Below are 19300 nucleotides of genomic sequence, written 5' to 3'. Positions count from 1 at the left end.
TTCTGCTACTATTTTTCGAAGCTGGAAGATTCAGTGGTGAGGCAGAGCCATGGAATAAAAAGGGATTCTGTATTTTGCTGTCTAAGCAGGGATTTGAAGGAAAAAGACTTAAGGAGGACTATTCTCAGTGGGGTATTGCAGCTCCCAGTACAGGAGCCAAACACGTAACAGTGCTGGCTTGAATGTGCCCATGTCTTCCAAAAGGTGACCCTGCCGCAGGACTCAGGCACCCAGTGGAGGAAGTAGCCAACCCTCAAAATTTACACCAGCTCCAGAAGTGCTGACAAGAGTCGATAGTACTTTTTAATTTTTATTTTTACAATGACACCTCAAAAGATTCTTCTCAGTATCTAACTCCACAAGACAAGGCCAGGAGAACTTCATATTTGTAATAGAAGCAGGAACTATTTAAATGCAATACAAAAGCCTTTTGGTTTAGGGTGGGCTTTTTTAGGGTATTATCCTTCACATACCATTAAGCAGGCAGTAACCTACCAAAATTGCTTTTTTGGAACAAGATGCATACTCACTGCAAGAATTTACTGTGACCGATGCGGGGGGGGGGGGGGGGGGGGGGGGGGGGGGGGGGGGGGGGGGGGGGGTTATAACTAAAGCCTGGCAGGTAAAGGTCTGTTTCTCCCCATTTGCTAGAATTACATAGCAATTACTTGAGACAGAAAAGAACAAACATTTCCGGCCCACCAGAGTCGCTTCCAGCCATACTCCAAATGGAGAAACATTATAATTAACGTTTCATCTATCTTCATTATTTTTAATGTGAGAGTATTGCTAGATTTTATATTATAAAAGTATATTCAGCAGCAACTTGCCTTGCAAATGAGAAATTCAACTAAGTGCCTGAGCACAACCCCAAGAGGAGTTTATCATATCCAGCATTTCTATCATTTACTGTTGCTTTGGGGCTGCAATAAAAGCCTGTAGATTTGCTTCTTCATAAGAATGGAATAATGATTTCAGTGATTCACCTCAAGTGAGTACCAGCATGGTTAAATGGAGCATTGAAAGCTTCTCATGAGCATGATTTCCCCACTGATGCACCAGTGAAGTAAGTAGGGAGACAGACTATCAGCACAATCGAAAAAAAAACCACCCAAGAAACCCTGGTCAGTCACCAACATGCAGATTACAGTGCAGTCAGCTCCATTAAGAGTGACAGGCAATGACCAGAGGAATAGTGGTGAGTTTCTCAAGAGCAGAGCTCTCAGGAGACCATCATTTACTGATCCAACAACCTCCTCTATAGGGAAGTCAGACTGGGGTGGGGAAAAAAAAGTATATTAAAAAAAAAATGAATCAACCTTCTAGACAGGTACACCTTCATGCTCATAAACGGTTAGTTCTCGCTGAGCACAGCTATCCTGACAGTAAGCAAAAGCACACCACAGAACCATCATTCACTAGAAACCACGTAGGTACCAGCAATACATTTAAGCATCAAAATCAGCATGCTAAAAGTTACATTATTTTATGTGTTACCCTTTTAAAAATGCAAACAAGGTAATGATTTAATTGTTAAAAGAGACAACAGACCTCCTCAGGGAGAGATGCAAGGTATAAAGGGGAGGCTTTACACCTATCCAAATGCCACCTCCCCCTCCAATTAACGCGGGCTTTACAAGCCCTGGCCTTGACAGACATCCTTCACAGACCACCAAGGCCAAGAACGGAGAGCACGCCAAGCTTACTTATAACTTTTTATATAGTCAAAAACCGAACACATCGATTTCCAATCCTAATCCATATTTTAAAGTGTTCTGGATTTTCTCTCATGCCTTCCCTAGAATGCTTTCTCACTAATATCAGGCAACTGGAAGAGAATGGTAATTCTCAGATCTTGCATCCCCTGAAGCACTATCCTGGTTTTGGGTAACATATTCCTGCTTCTTCCCCTAGATTTACTGCTCCCACCTTCTTACTTGAACTCAACATAAATTAAAAACTGCTTGAAAAATAGTAGTAACTGCTTCCAGAAAAGCAGTCTGGCCAGGACTTTCTCTGCTATCATTTTATCACTCCTCCATTGCAGGAATACTTCGTATTTAAGCACAAGCCAACTCCTCCTTGCTGCCCAGATGGCCTAACACACATTCTTCACAATCCACCCCCTCCCCCCAATATACCACAAATCACACACCATAAAAATCCAGTAATTGTGCATATATTCTGTTAAAATTTGGTCTCCAATGTATTCTCAGTTTTTGAGAAATCATAGTTTCTTTGTGCATATGAACAACACATGACGGACACAGGGAAAGGGGGCTTTGTTCAGATGTGCCTTTGGGATCAACTACTACTTCTCAACTTCCTTCCCTCTTCCCCAGCCCTATGTTTGGGATGTCTTTGAGTAACAGATACCCAGACAGCCCCAAAAAAGAAAAAATTGGTTGATAAGTCCCCAAGCAGTTAATGACATGAGATTACTAGGGATATCATGAACACCAATTCAGGCCCTTCACCTGGCTCTACCACCAAAATTTTGTCTTTTCTGCAGATGCACAAGAAGACTGTCCACCTGAGCTTACTAAAATAACATGTACACTTAAACCTGATAAATGTCTACACTGCTATCAGAAGAGCTGGTCCTACCTCTCATCCAATCACTCCTGTGTACATCAGGAATGTGATCTGGCTGAACTCTAACCTTAAGGAGCTCCTCCTGCAGCTGTGCAAACACTAATGCCTTGGCAAGGAAGAAGGAAAAAGAACACACTCCTAGGGAGAAATGAAGATCACGTGGCCCTTTTTAATGGCAGTATGCATTTACATTGGAGTAAAGCACAGCCCAATTGCTGATTCAGGCGATGGTGAAAGCACAGCCCAGGGATGGGTAAAGCAACAAGCATGACACCATTGGAGGGACTTGGACTTTCTAGGGCAAGCAGCACCTTGAAAGCAAGCACTGCACAAAGCTCCCAGCGCAAAAAGCTGCTGGACCCACCACCACCACATGGTGTGGTGCCACTAAAAATGACTAACAAGGATTAATACCGCCACTGTGGAAGTCACATCTTGAAGCTTGCTGAATTTCATTTACTTACATTCAATCCCAACAGTAAATAATAATAAAAAAAAAATAGGGGTAAGTAAAGCAACTCAAAAGTCTATCGCTATCCTGAGTAGTACAAAACCACATGTCTTTTTTAACACTAATGAATGCCAGCTGACACAAAGCACAGGCTGACTGTCATACTGCTTAGCTGCTCCAGACACCTGTCACTCCTTGGCAACAAAAGGCACAAAAGGTCAGATACTGTTAGTAAACCCAAAAGGGAGACTCACTTTACTATCAAAATTGAACTTGACAGGAACCATCATCACAAATAACGTGAAAGGTTCAGGTGTTACTAGTTACTGGCAGTTTACACTTCTGCAGCTACCAAGCCATCTACGTATTTTTAGTCAGCTAACATTAATAAACATCTATCTCCACTGTCGTTGACTAATAAAGATATCATTATTTGGTTTTGGATGAGAATACACAGTATTAAATTTCTTCTCTTACACACATAGCATTTATACAGTTTACACAAAAATATATATACTTTCACTGAATCCCTGCAGACCTTAGATACAGCTCAGGCTAATATATTCCATCTTCTCGTTTTCCAAATCCTTAATTGCTTTTGCATGAATGCAAAGAAATCCACCGAGAAGAAAGAAAGCAAAATAACTTTGTCACATTTAAAAGCTGGCAGACCAAGTTTTGACCTCCTCCACTCTTTCTGACAGCATGAAGTCATCAGTGGTTATCCATGTCTTTGTCTTGATGGAGCAGAACCATATTGTAACACACACAAACATGCATTAGGACCACTCAGTTCTTGTGTTTCCATAGAATAGGCCCCTGTTCCTTTTGGGGTGTAGCTCCAGGGTTTTAGCTTAAGCCCATGAATACTGACTTTTTATTCAACACGTGTTAAGATTACGGTGGTTTCAGCTTTTAAGCATTGTCCCTGAACCTCCTCTCCCCTGTCTGATGCAGGCCCAGTTACAGAGAACTGTCAAACATGGTTCAGAAATACTCAAAAACACTGGTCTAGGATGCCTTTACTTCAGAGCGGTTTATATTCAAATTGCAACGATTCAAGAAAAGAATATCAGGTTCTAAGTAGCAAAGAAGAGGAGAACTAATGGGAAACATTATGGTATGGCAATAGAATATCTGGGGGAAAAAGCTGCAACTGACTCTTTTACATCTTTTCAGAAAAACAGACTGTATAACTCAGACAGTACTACCACTAGATAGCGTGATTTGCTGTTTCTAGTGCATTTCAGTGCATTCTAAATTATTTTGTTGAACATAGCAAGGAAATATAAAATGTAATGACATACTCTAGAGCATATAAATAACTGAAAGCTTATAACAGTCATAGCTATCTGCACCATGCTCAGCATCTCAATATAGAGGGGAAAAAAAAATAACCTGTTTTGGACAGGTTACTTAAAGCTATTACACTTGCTATGTGCTATCACACAGTCCAACACATCCTAATGCTGGGTCAAATTAAGGGATTGAGAGCTCCCACACAAGAAGGGAGCCTCTCAGGGGCACAGAGTCAGAACTCCTTTTCTCCTGTCCTCAGCCACAGGGCACATATTCCTTGGATCAAATACAGTCAAACCACTGAAGTGGTTTTACAGCAGAGGTGGCTGTAAAAGCACATTTGAAATTAACACATATGCTGCCCCAGATTTGAGGAATGGACAGATCATGGAGAATATGGTGCATTTATTACCTCTGACCCTGCTGTGCTAAAAAAATATTTGATTCAAGATCTTGAACTCTGGCAAAAGCTCCAAACCTATATTCTAGATATTTTTTTTTCCCACAAATGTAATATACATTTTATTTTAAATCCTGTATGTACACTTAAACTAGGTTACAGATGCCTTTTATGAATCCCAAAATAAAACAATCTCTAGTGGTTAATTAGCGAAACTGGATAGACATTTTTATCATTAGTGCTCATCCACGTCAGATAGCAAAATTATTTCCTAGCAGCATTTAAAATGGAGTCTGTATTCAGTTAAATTTGGGCTCTGCCATAGCTTCTCTGGGTCATGATCCTAAAAACCCCAAACATACAGGACATACAAAATGTGTCAAAACAATCAGGACCAGCTCAGCTGACAAAGCAGACAGTGGAAAGAAATGAATTTTATATTCAAAAGATCTGGTAACACTGCATTTCTGAGCTACCGTTCAGAAGATTTTTGTAGTTGTCTGTGAAGCAGGAGTAAGATAATTACGGACTCATCAGCTGGATGCATCTGTACTAAAGGACACACCACAAAATGTGGCTATTACAAACATACTTCAGCAGTGCCTCCAAACATGCCGAAGAAACACCCTTAAGAACATGAAAGGCAAGTTGATGACGAGACTGCTGTTGGGCAGGAGCTCAGGTAAGGACACCTTATTATTGAAATAAGGATACTTTTTGGCTCCGCTTCCTCAGCATGAAGAGACAGAAGTCATAAAATCATAAAATGCTTCAAGATGATGAATCTGAACACTGAAACAAAATGTTTCAGTGTTAAGATCAAATTAGTAATGTCCAAAAAACATCAAGCCATACAGCCTGACCTTACTGCTGGGCAAGCAGCTGGCAGCCAGGCAGACTTCTATGCAGTTTAGACAAGTGAAACGCAGCCCACCCAAACTAGCACACTTTTTGTCCACAAGCACACACCAAACTATATCCTAGCACATGGCTTGGAACAAATAAACCCATTTTATTCCAAAGAACTAATAGGAAAGTAGAAAATGCAATTACTATTCTGTGACTTCAGTGGGCCAGCTCACAGGCAAGCCACCACATATTTCCAGAAGTGGGCTCAAAGTTAAATTTCACAGTACTTTGGAATTAAATAAGAAAAAGGATTTTGTGAAATTGCACAACAGCATGACTTGTGAATCAATACTACACCTTGTCTGCAACACTTCCAAACTCCCTGGCAATACCTAAAAACGCTTTACTGAGAGCTCTGCAAAAAGAAGCACAAACCTCTCCTCGCTCCTGGGCTAAGCAGTGTTTTTAAACATTAGGTTAACACCTGAGTTTAACTGCAGCAGGTATAGCTAATTGAGTAAAGGTAATTGTGCTTTTCTCTCCCCTGTAAGACTAAGATCTTTCAAGTTGCATTAAGTTACAGAACATGCAAACTTACAGAGCCATTTTAACACAAGTGTCTCAAAGCTTCTAAACCAGAGAGTTAAACTCATTATTCCTATTTGCCAGCAGTCACTGGGGCCAGCGGGGTCTATCTCCAAGTCCTCTAAAGCAAAACGTAGCCTCATTTGTAAGTATCTGTACTACCATTCCCCAAAGTTAGTAAATTGCTGTAGAAATGCATTTTGAAAACAGCCATCTACACTAGAGCAATGAGGTACAGGTGAAAAAGCAGCAGCCCTCACATCTTCAACATGCCACTCCATGGCTTCTGTCTAGTAAGAAACAAAACAGATAAAAAAATCCTTCTTCATACATACAATACTTATATGGGAATAACTGAAGTACTATATATCAGGAATATCTCCACTAAAGAGAGTCTATTTATAGGGGTATAAGCCAGATAGAAAGAAAACCAGCACAGGCCGCCCAAAGGATGTATTTGTCAAGAGCTGTATTGCCATACACGTGTCTACATATATATGGTGTTGGATTTTGAAAAAGTGCTCTAAAGATCACCACCTTCAGTGTAGCACATACTGCTATACTCAGCATGTGCTAAGCACAAGCTATTCCCTGATAAGGTTTGTTTGCACTCCAACACTGATAAAAATGTGATTTGGCCTTCTCTGTACCCACAAGCGACATCATGTGCACTGAACATGGCCTATGTAACAGTAGGATCTGTTCCCCTTCATTTTTATTCAAACAACAGATTATCCAATATTTTTGAGCCAGAATACTCGATGTTTTTCAAGTTAATAGTCAAAGCCATAGGAAGAATTATATTTGATATGAACACTTTTATTGTTTGGAAAGAAAATGGGGTTGAAATTAAGAACGATGAACTCCTGAATTTCAAAGCTGGTTTTCTTTGATGAAAAACCCCCTAGGTTTGATTTTTCCTAACTTTCATAAGAGAGGTTTAAGTTCCCTCTTAAAAGCTTCCTCACATTAGGTTATCTCCCTTCTAAACATCAACTTGCATTTTCATTGAAGACAATTAAACTGAAGAAACATTTACTGATGATGGAATTCTGGCTTTGATAAACACACGGCTCAAGAGATGGCTAATGTTCCACATTTAACAGCCTCAAATTTACAGAGCAACATTATTATTCCTTTGTTGCAAGCCCTCCATGTACGAAAAAAAGATTTTTCATGCCAAACTAAGCACATACGTTACAGAGAAAAATGTCACTGTACGTGTCATACACCCCTTATGTATGTAAATATACACAAAAACCAGATCCAGGCACGCTGAACATACCTGCCCAATAAAACATCACAGTAGATCTCTTCTTGAAGTAGTCAACTAGGTGTTTCACCTAGAGATTCTTAGACCATGCCAAAGAATTTATCACCTGTAATATTTGGAATGTTGAAAAATTGCAAGCTGTGTTGGTTGTAGGGTGTAATGAGGGCAGTGTTCTTAAAAAGTCAGAACAATGCTGGTACTCATCCCATCACTTCTTAGAATGGTTGGAAATAAATTCAAAACCAGCTGTTTTATAGTTTAATCAATTCGGTTTTCAGGGAAGATGGACTGCTCTCTAATGATTCCCTGTGCAGTGCATAGCAGTACAAACTGAAAAGAAAATTAGCATGGATTTATCTTCATGACTCATTCCTCGGAAACTCTTGGGATTAACATATGCAATTACAAATCCAAAAAACCAAGAAGTCAATCATGGATTAAAGTGGGTGAGACCAGCCTATATGCAATTCTGAATTTCTTCAGACAACAGGGGGGTTGAAATACGGAATAAATTGTCAGTAGTAGCAATATAAACTAGGCACTGTAAATCAGTCAAGAAAAAATATACCTTAATTCTAAGAACAAAAAGCAAAGCACAATATGGACAATTTTGAATTAGGTTGGCCAACTATATTTATGATATTCCAAGAAGTTTGGCAGGCTATTTGCAGGATCTGTTTTCTATAATTATTGCTACTAAAAAACGTTTTCTTGAATTGGAGCCTACGATTAGCTTTTTTGGTGGGCGGAACAGGATAACATCTGTGCTGCCCTAGGTCTTCTACTTGTGCATGTTAAGCCTGTGTAAGCAGCTGATAAGAAACAGTGCAAGAGAAAAATATGCACACATGTAAGACCTGTTTTTCCAAAAATTACCAAGAAACAGAGCCGAGTCTCACATGCTTTGCTCTTCACACTGTGTCCATTACTGTGCTTTCCAGGTCTGCAAGTTCTGTAGTATCATTTCCATAAATATTCTGCACTTTTTTGGATTGATTAACATTACCCTATCTAAGGTTTTATTCACACATTTCAAAATCAGACGAACAAGAAAAAAATATCCTTCACTTTCTCAACAGGATTTAGTTACCTCAACACAGATCTCTTAGTAACGCCACTGCTACTCCAGAGAGGTGAAGGTCTTTGGCACGTCCTGTAGCACCTCTGCTACTCCCATACCCCCCTCCATGACCCCAAGCATCTATAAAGGCCATCTGCATGGATACCACATAAGTTTCTCTCAGGCACTTAAATTTACATGTGATACCAACCTTAAGAACACCAAACTCTACCTTTGCCTACCTGAAAGCACCTGTCCACAGAGATAAAGTTACTTATTCAGGATATGCATGAATCTCTGAAAGTTCAAAACCAGATTTCCAAATTACATAAAACGGAAGTCACACAAAAATTCCTACTTTGTTTCATCATGATAAAGTATTGTTATAAGCTTACCACACCTAGTATACACACACAGAAGTAACACCTATTAAATGCCTACTATTAAATGCATTTGAAATAATTGAACAAGCAACTGAATAATTTGAATACATAAGCATGACAGCTAGCTGCCTGTATTGCCATTATCCTCACTAAGAGAATTTTACAACCACATATTCTTATTTTTTTAACACTGGGGGAAAATATTGCTCATATCTATCAACGAAGTTGCTTTTTATGACAACAGTTATTGCACTTCAGTCCTCAACTCACTGTAAAAATCCCCATGCTTAAGGTTTTCTATTGCCTGGCTGTGCCCTCAGAGATGAAAAGTCAATTGGAAACAGAAAGCACAAGGATGTAGGTAAAAGTCAGATCACATAAATCAGAGATCAGCACACAGAAGCGTTAGAGCTGTATATTTTTTAGTATCATATCAAATACACTCAATTCTGCATGACATTTGGGGGTAAGAGGGCTAAAATTCCCATGCCTGCTTTCCATATTTTAAAAAATAGCTGTTGTATTTGACAGGAAAGCATGAAAATGAGAAAAACAAATGAAAGGTCTCATGCAGTAACGTTTCACTGTGCTTTCACAGCTTGTGCTGTCGGCTAGTCTGAAGTGGTGACCACTTAAAGTGTGTGGAGCACTTCACAGCTCTCATTGCCAGACCTTGCTGGACTCACAAAATCACCACTTAAAAGCATGTTTATCTAGGCATTGTGTTTACTCAGAGCTTTTAAGACTCGAAAATTCAGCTCTAAAAGAGAAACTATGATCCTGGTGTTTTGTTGTTTAGTACATTTATGCTGTTTGTTTAACACTACTCACATATAAGACCTCCCTCTCAGCCTCCACAAAGAAACAGCTTTCCAGTTTGGGCTTACAGCTTATCACGATTCTTAAGGCAGAAAAGAAAATAACGCAGCATCAGGATATGCACACTATACTCTCCCCTTCCCAATTGTCATTCATTTCTCTGTCATGGCCCTACACTGCCAGACCTTGACCGGACAGGGACTATCTGTTTCTTACCCCCACCCCCGTTCTGCAATACATAACACAAAAGCACTTCATAGCAAGCACATTTCAGAAAAACATGCTCCAGCAAAAGTATTGAGCACATTCTTCCTGCATACTGTGTTGGCCTGAAAGCTATCTTCCGTGCTACTGTTTCCACAGGACCATTCCCAAATGCCTTGAACTCTTACCTGATATTTCTGATATCACCTTTGATCTTGCTGTGTTTCTACTTCTCCAAGCATGCCATCAAAGCAACATTCCTATATTCTTTTACATTTGAAATCAGCTATATTTCAAAGTTCTGATGTCATTAGGACAACTTCATACCATCTCCAGTGAAATATATCTGCTCAACAGATGTGAAACAGATCTTTTGTTTCACTACTCAGTTTAAAGCCAGCTACATAAATAATTGAAGGACATGGTGCTCTGTAATGATGCCCAGGAATTTGTCTGTCAAATCTTTAAAAGCCAAATACCTGTCACTGACCTTCTGCTCCAGGATGATGCTGAATGATTGGCTTTCCTCAGTAACAGCTTTAATGCACACTGAGACTGCAGCCAGACACAGGAAATACAGGAATGGACACCAAAGAGGGGCTTGATATTTCTATGTCATCCCTGAAGACATCTTAGTAGCTTTTTATGTGGAATCCCTTGCCACTGTTAGGACAGACCCAGCACAGTCTGGAATGGGGAAGCAGCAGCAATTTATCTACCAGCCAGCTCTGTGGATGGAACGGTTTGATTCTGCCCCCTCTGCCAGCAAGTGAGGCCATAAGGGAGGGAACCCCAGCTTTATACCCTGAAAAACCTTGGCAGCAGTCATATGCAAGGGCTCAAGATTCATGTCTAAGAACCACAGCGGAAGGACTTGAATTTCCAGAACCTGCTTCTTTTTCTGCTTTTGATTTCTATTTCACCGAATCCTGTATTTTCAAAAATCAAGGGGGGAAATTAAGAGAACGGCAGGAGGACAGCAATGAAGAAATGAAAAAGGAAAAAGAGATCAGGTCAGAGAAAGGACAGCAACATCGAGTTTCCAGCTGTTAAGCCAAACCAAAATCTTCTCAGACTTCAATAACCTTTATCACTTCGATGACTTAAAATTCACCTCTTAAAAACACTAGGAAGTTATAATCAAGGCAGAAGGGAAACACACTTGTCTCCATTTCCCCTGCAATCACTAGACTACAAGGCCTGCTTTCTGTTATATCAGCTCTCTAGCTGCATTAAATTGTCCCAATACTGGCGCACATTTTAGTCATGGTCAAAGCAGCTGAAAACAGTCTCTCAGGCCCCTGTCCCTCCACAAAGAATCAGTCGTTGCAGGAAAGTAAGCACCAGCCTTAAGCTAGCAGCAACTCTTAGGAGTAAAGCCCATGATGCCAGTCACCTGAGGATACTTCCCATCAAATCCCAAATTCTAGATTTTAACTACTACTTCACCCAGAAACTGAATCAAAGCTGATGAAATCTAAGTTTCAGAGATGCCACAGTTTGGATCCTCCCAGTATAACAGTGTTTGTTATCAGGAAGAACTTCTATGTGTATTTGGGTGTTTAACATACCAATGTTGGGATCCTACGAAAGGAGACAGAAATATGTTCTCCTCAAGCATTTATCATTGATTAACTAACTGAAGTTTAATCTTAATGTAAGTCTCTGAAAGTTGTGTCCAGACGTTTTGTGTGCTAAGCATGACCGTCTCTTATTTCGTTCTGATGTTTGGAAAGTATCAAGGAATGAAAGTCATGATAAGCCCCAGTGCTTCACTGCTGCAAAATTTATTTACATAAAACTAACTAGAGTTATTCCTCAGGTGTTAAAGCTTCATTGACATAAAGCAGATATAGCAACAAAAAGGTATAACCAACAGTCACATTCACTGATGTGCTTTTTGATTCAACTCTATAAATATTTACTCAGTACAATCCTTTAGAAGATTAACTTAGAAAGTAGTTCAAGTTCAAATCCCTATTTCATTACGATGCTAAAAGGATATTCCCCATATACCACACATCCAAGCAAGAAATACAGGTAAATATTAAACTTGTCCAGAGCATTGGGAAACAATCAGGAACATACCATATGCACAAACAACAGTGCTGGAGTGCTGGGCACTCAGCTACCATTCCCTCAAGTTGAAGGATTTATTCCCTCATGGAGCTTCTCTTTCACAAACATCACTCCATACCACAAACTGACTGGCGCTCTCGAGCCTCACAGCAGGAACACAAAACAACTCAGCTTTCTTTGTGCAAAGTTAAGGGAATTTGAGACATCTCTCTCTCCTTGTGCATCTCTAGGATACCAAAATTGGTGTCTTTTTGGTTTCTCGGCAATTTGGCTAATTTTATGCAGTTTTGGAGGGGAAATTCCTCAAGGTCACTAGTAAGGCTAACTCACCAGGGGAACTAAAATCAAATTGAGCTCCTACCATTGCTGCAGGTCTACAAGACACATTGTGTCACTTTACCTCCCTTAAGCTTGCTCCCAACTCCTAGGCTGCGTAAGCACAGAGGGGTAACCAAGGCACAGGGCTGAAGCTCATTACACATTTTTTTCAGCGCTCAGGTGTTAGATGGAACTCACTGTGCCCACCCTGATGTGGACATCAGGAGACACAAAAGCTCATTTGCCTCAGTACGGTATGCAGGAAGAACTGAACAAAAACCAATACACTGAAGGGAACAACTGACCTCACATTCTCAGAGCAAACTTGCATTTTATGTATCGTATAGTGATATCTCTGGCTAATAAAACTCCTCCTTACAGTAAGATGATTAAAGCTACCTCAGGCTGGAGGTCCCAGAGGCCTTCACCTGTCTTCAACCCCTTCCACAGCAGCTCGCATGGGAAGGCATAATTTAGCTATACAACATTTGATGCAGGACTTAATTTTACCTGTCAGACTACAGTAAATGAAGCAAAGACACACACTGCTACAATGGATGAGAAGCAGGACTTTAAAAACTAATTTTCAGGTGGAGAAAAGAATCCTAGGAGGCAATCATGAAACTGTTACGCATTTTCTAAACAGTTCAGGGAAAACCCCAGCAATTCCCATGCTTATTAAGAAACCCTCTAGAAAAATTCTTTTAAAAAATTTTTCTATTTCTTTTGCACAGTAATGAATATTATTGTCATCTCCAAGAACACTTAACAACCCTTACTAAAAACATGAGTTATGATCAGCCCAAGTCAAATTAAGGACTATTTCAGAAAGTAAAATATGAACCAAATCTTAATTATCTAAGCCCCACGGCAAGGGGGTCACAACTAGATGATCTTTAAGGTCCCCTCCAGCTGAAAAGATTCCATGATTCCCAGTGTACTAAATTAATCACAAAGCTGTGAAGATGGCTTCTACACTAGGACAAAACACACCTGTGAAATCACAAGAACATGGATTTAGGTTTGGCAGATAATCTAGTTAAAGAACTGGAACACAATCAAGATGTGGATACTTAAAATTTAGAAAATAAATCAGCTCCTTGTAATATTTCATAAGTCTAGCATACTGTATGTCAGTCAACCATACTGCTCTCACCCACCACAGATAAACACTGCCATTATATTGACAGTAATGTGTAACTTACAGTAAACAGACCAATCTGTGTTGAAAATTATAACAGCCAACCACTAATTCAAAAATAGCAGAGGAAAAATGGAGCAAATTAGTGGAAAATATTTGTTCTCTCACAGCCTAACATCATGCATAAAAGATGATCATACCCTGAGGGAGTCAGGTATACCCACACTGACCGTGACACGATTCACTGAACAGTAAAATATTACTTACCCACTACCTCCTTTAATTGATATAACTAGCTGCCTAATTATAAATGTTCTAATTTTCTTACCTATTAACCTCATTCATGTCTGCTTAATTGTAGAAAGAAATAGAAAACCTAATATATACAGATAGGCATGCATAAATAAAACCGACTAACACGGAATTGCTGTACCAAGTGACCATGCACTACTCAAGTGACCAATCCATTGAGTTCAAGTTCCTCGTGTTTCTAACTACGCACATGATAAACATTCTTTCCTGATCCTTCTTAAATTCAAAACCATATCCTGAAGCACAAGAACTACACCCCTATCTATGCAGGCTGAAATGCCACGTATTAATGTTCATAACAGTATTCAGTCCTCTTAAAAATCCAGTTTTAGTACTTGCCATCTTCAGATAAGTAATTTTTTAGAACAGTAACATGTTAATTACTATTAAATCAAAGAACCTGATTAATTTTAGAATTTCACTGGCATTGTGGGGCAAAATTATGCCCTTTTTTCCAAAAAGCAAGGCAAACTGATTTCAGCTCCAGCTATGATCTTTATCATTTGGAAGCAACAGGTATAATTTTTGCCTAGTTTATTATTTGCCTATAGAGTTCCTCCCAATTCTATTAAATGAACTTTTCATTTAAATTTAGCCCCACTCTCAAGTTTTATAAATATAAGCTCTAACTGAAATGTTTCCATGAATACAAATAAACTTTCAGTAAGAACATTTACACAGATTAAATGAACTTTGTCCCTGACATCTCATATCCAAGGCTTCACTGTACTGAAACTTTCAGTTTTCCTTTTGCAAACATTAACAGAGTCAGGTGAACTAACTTAATCTGAGAAAGGAAAACAAGTTCTTAAACACTGAAAAAAACATCAGTCCTTTTAGTTCAATCCATTTGGATGAGTTTTACTTTTTGTACAAGATGGTTTGAAGAGCAAGTACCAGGAAGACACATCAATTTAGTTACTCTTACCTCAATAATATACAAAACCACATTCTTGTAGAAGCAATATAGTATGCACTTGGTAACTCTATTATAACTCCAAGCTCCATGGACCAACAACAGCTTCTCCAAGTAGGAAAACTGAAAGAGAGAAAACAAGTTTTTACATATATGAACAACTGTTAAAAAACCCACAACTGGTTAAAATAAACCCCTGACCTCCAAAAAAACTCCCTCAAATCAGGTATGAAAACTATTCTTCAAGTGTAGTATTTACATAGCTTAGCAGAGCATACACGCTAAAAACACCACTTAAAATATTTAAAGGAAACACCTTTTTTTGTAGCAAAACTCAATGTTTAAGTGGTCTTCATTGGCTTTAAACAGCAAGAAGTCTTCAATTAGTATTATTAGCCTGATGGCAAAGTCAGGCAAGGTTAACGTGATACAGCCTTATGGATTGAACATAGATGTGAACTCATATTAATTTCATGGTCAAAGAAGATTCCTGTGTTAGAGGGCCTACAATGTTTGTAATCTCCTTTCTCTGTGTTAGACTGGTTAATTGAATTGTCTTGAGCTGAAATAAAACGCACAAGGAAGGAACATAAATGGAAAAATAGATAAGCATTGAGTGTTTCATACAGTATGAATACTTACATTAAAATTTTCAGCCCACATAATGTATGCAATCTTGTGTTAGAAAAATCACCTAAAATACCATGTAAAGAAAGAAGCAGCATTTGCCAAAAATGGCAAGCAGACAAATCTTGTAAAAACAGATACCTTTTAATGATAGTTTGAACCACAGATACGGCTCAAACTCAGCTTCTCAATGCAACGGTTTTGAATATGGACTTTTACAGAAGCAGTCTCACAATGCAGCCTAGGAAATGCGTAATTTTCCAGTCTTGAATTTGTCAGTGAAATTTTTTATGACCTGTAGCACTCCCCTTTTGTCCAGTTATAGACAGCTCAAACTGGTGACTACATTTACCATGCAGCATATGTACCTGAAGGGTTCTTAGACACTGAAGTGGGACCATCATTTGCTTTGTTTCCTTTTCCAGGAAATGACTCTATGTGAAAAGCTTGACCTCCTAAATTTAGATTCTAGATCATTTATTTCAACCAAAACTTACCTGAAACTGAAAGCTACAATAATGAATTCAGACTGTCACGAGATAGCTCTGTTCCCATGATTTCCAGCACAAAAATCACTGAGCAATAATTCCTTAAGAACAGCCTCTCCCCCATGCATCAGCAACTCCAATTTGTTAGGATATACCAGCAAGAAAGGAGAGAAAAAAGTGAACCAAGCGTCATGGTTCAGTCTCTGCCCAACTTGAGTCAGGGCTGAAAGTGGGACGCTCACAAGGGAGTAGTTGACCTACTTGACACCTAATGCCTCTGTTAATATGCAGCACAGCTGCAACTGTCCTCATCAAAATTAATTAACAGAAGACAGCAGCAGCTATGGGAAACTTGCACCCTGACAAGTCACCCCAAACAACTCTTGTAGAGAATAGTTAGATACATCCTAAAAAATTTTCTCTCTGCTGAGCCTAACAAGTGACCATCTCAGAGGTAGCCTTCTCTGGAGCTCAACACATGGAAAAAAATCCTACCATTAATTGCTCTCTTGACTGTACTCTCAAGAAAATGAGTGGTGTAGCAGAGCAAAGAAGATACCAGTAACCTAGATAACAGTTCTGAGTCTGTTCACACTGGTGAAGAGTCCCATTTAAGATGTGGCAAGGAATTAAATTTGGTTTGATGCTGGTCACTGAAATGACGCAAACGCACAGTGACTGGCGTACTTGGGCAACTACAGGTATAAGGCTCTATTAAGACACTGCCTTTGTTTGGACAGTACTGTATTTATGGGGTTTTAAATCAGAAGGGAACAGCATGACCATCTGGCTGGCCTACCTACAAAACAGTTTCCATAAGTTTTCAGTCATCTAGGTACCAACCCTAGCATAACTTTTTTATACAGAGATTATCTTTTAGAAAGATACCCTCCATCTTGACTAAACAATGAGGTGATGCCATGAGAGGATGAGATGGACAGGACTTAAAGACAGTGAAAATGCATCCAAAATGCAAGCTAAATTTTCCAAAGAAGAAAACTGAAACATGAGCATTTGTTTAAGAAAGAAGTTTCCCTAGTTAAGAAAAGGTAACAGTCCCTAGACACCAGATGCTCTCCGGATTAAGATGATAAAACCTTTTACTGAGGAAAAAAGTTATTAAATTATACTACTGTCTCTCTAAACAGGTCATTGGATTTGGGAATTCTCTAAATATGGATCACTGGTGCAATATCATTTCAAGGGAAAAGGATGATTTAAACAGATGCTTCTTGCACCTGTGGAAGCTATTTGGAGTGGAGTCAGATACAAGTTGCATTTTTATTTTTATTTGGTTTATGCTTTGATTCCCCCTGGAATCCTGAAAAAGCCTATATCGAGACTTTCTCTTCCAGAAGTGACTACTTCTGGCACTACTGTATTTGAAATACTATTTAAACATGAGATGCTACGTTACAGTGGCCATCTTAAATTACTCAATAACTGTGTATGTGTCTGTATATATATATATATAAAATAACTCTGCCTTCAAGGCATGCACATACAGTAACACTTCAATGGGAGTTATATGTCTTTGCTGAAAGAAATACACTCCACAGAGATCAAGTTTTTCTTTTGAACACTTCTTTTGAAACACACATGACCATACACTATTGGTCTCCTTCACAAGAGGAATTTATTGACTATGTTTTCTAATCAGCAAAAAGCTCTTCTACACAATCACAAAAAAATACAGTTCCACAGCATTTTTCAAGTTGAAATTCTGTGCTGTTGTGACCAGCTTTTATTTCATATTGTACTGGGAAGATTCATTGCTATTGTCAGTAACTGACTGGCATTTAAACCAGGAGCAAGTTACTTTCCACATTCTAACACTAAATCCAAAGACAGGGGGTTTTGTTAATGCAGAAGCAACACATGAACATGGAATTACTTCTGCAGTTTTAACATTAGTGCAATTAACACAAAAGGAATTAAGTGTGTAAGGCCCTCTGCGGACCAAACTGCTTATGCTTGCTTATTAAAAAGGAAGTAATAAACAATCCAAGGAAGTTCAGATAAAGAGTGTTCAATTAAGTTACACAGTCTACAGAAGTTAAAAGCCAGAAAGTCATTGTAAGATAGCACAGACTTTAAGATCATGGCAGTTTTTATAATCATATGTATTTGGAATTTGCTACTGTTTATGACAGAATAAGCCCTTGATAAAATAGCCTAAAAGTTTCAAGATAAATTTGGTGAAAGGTCTCAGCTACTCAAGCCTGAAACTGAAGTCCCTTCATTAGGCTGCAGAACAGAGCAGCAATGCAAGACCGCCACTTTGCTTCACAGCAGGGTTAACAGAATAAACAGTTATCTGTGCAAACAACATCATGATCCATGCCTTTTCAAAATCTCACCTGCTACTGAAACTATCAAAAGATTACAGTACTTTATATCACTTGCTAGATAAAATCTGGCTATACCCCACCAAAACAGAACATCAGCTGATGCTCAGAGATCAGACTGGATCATGTCTGCTTCCTGTCAGCTCCACCTGTTCTTGCCCTGTGATCAGTCTCAAACACACAGAGAACCTTAGCTGTAAAAAGTATTCAGAGGATGTCCAGCAGCTGAATTATCTCCTTCCTTTCTTACATTTAAGTCTTTATTCTACACCTTGGTTTCTTCAGTAGAAAAAAAAAAAAAAAAAAAGGCTTTTTACTCTCCTCTTTAGATGAAGTCATCAGTACTGAATTTGATGAGATAGTTCGGGAGCACTTACCCAAAGAACATTCAAAATAACGTACCTAAAATGAAAACACTGGCCAGTTCTCTAGAACTGTGACCAATTCTTGGATATACCATCGTGGTTGTGGAATAAGAAATGTAAAGGAAAGAGGAAGAGAAACCTCAAAATAAGAATTACCAGACTCTTATACACCTGGTTACAATGCCTACTCATAGCAAGAGAAAAAACCTTGCACCGAAACAAGTTACATTTAAAAGAGCATATTAACATTAGCATTGCAGACAGTGCTTCTTCCTGCTTGCTGAAGAACCAGAATGTTGCAGAGCTGTTGGGAGGAAACAAACTTTGAGGGGAGGCACAGCTTTGCCCTAAAGAACAGAAAGCCATAATAACAAATCCCAAAACTCCATCAAAGATATCCATTTTAGACAGCTGTCTTGAAAAGGAAGCAAGTAGGGATGCTCCTAGCTTGAAGACTAGGAGAAACCATCAAGCACTTGATGACCACACAGTACATTTCCTACAACAGGATATGGCAGTTGCTCTTTTTTGCCTCTGACCTGTGCAATAGCATAATCCGAGCAATTGGTTGCCTGCATGCCCTCATTGCCACTGATCCCCACTCCAACGTGAGCTGTCTGGATCATTCCCACGTCATTGGCGCCATCCCCAATGGCAAGTGTTATGGCATTGACGTGTTTCTTGACCATGTCTACTATTTCAGACTTCTGTAGAGGAGATACTCTGAAAAGGAGAGAAAAAGGTGTCAGTTTCTCACATGCTGAGCTATGCGAGACTTTCCCAAAAGG

At 39.1% G+C, this 19300-nt stretch overlaps 1 protein-coding gene across 5 annotated transcripts in view; it reads right to left on the bottom strand.

The window, feature by feature from the left end:
- ATP8A2 (ATPase phospholipid transporting 8A2) overlaps positions 1-19300 on the bottom strand; it is a 347387-nt gene that overhangs the window by 134658 nt on the left and 193429 nt on the right. For all 5 annotated transcript variants that reach the window (XR_005826448.1, XM_040584302.1, XM_040584303.1 and 2 more), the window contains 2 exons: positions 19052-19235; positions 14697-14807 (listed from right to left, as the gene is read on the bottom strand). Coding sequence is in view for 4 of the 5 variants with exons in the window: in XM_040584302.1 (XP_040440236.1) it covers positions 14697-14807; positions 19052-19235 (295 nt within the window). In the remaining variant the exon portion in view is untranslated. The remainder of the gene's footprint in view (positions 1-14696; positions 14808-19051; positions 19236-19300) is intronic.

This window comes from Falco naumanni, chromosome 2 (genome assembly GCF_017639655.2).
Source record: "Falco naumanni isolate bFalNau1 chromosome 2, bFalNau1.pat, whole genome shotgun sequence".
Lineage (NCBI taxonomy): Eukaryota > Metazoa > Chordata > Aves > Falconiformes > Falconidae > Falco > Falco naumanni.
Note: the sequence above shows the minus strand (reverse complement) of the source record. Positions and strands in the feature narration are given on the sequence as shown.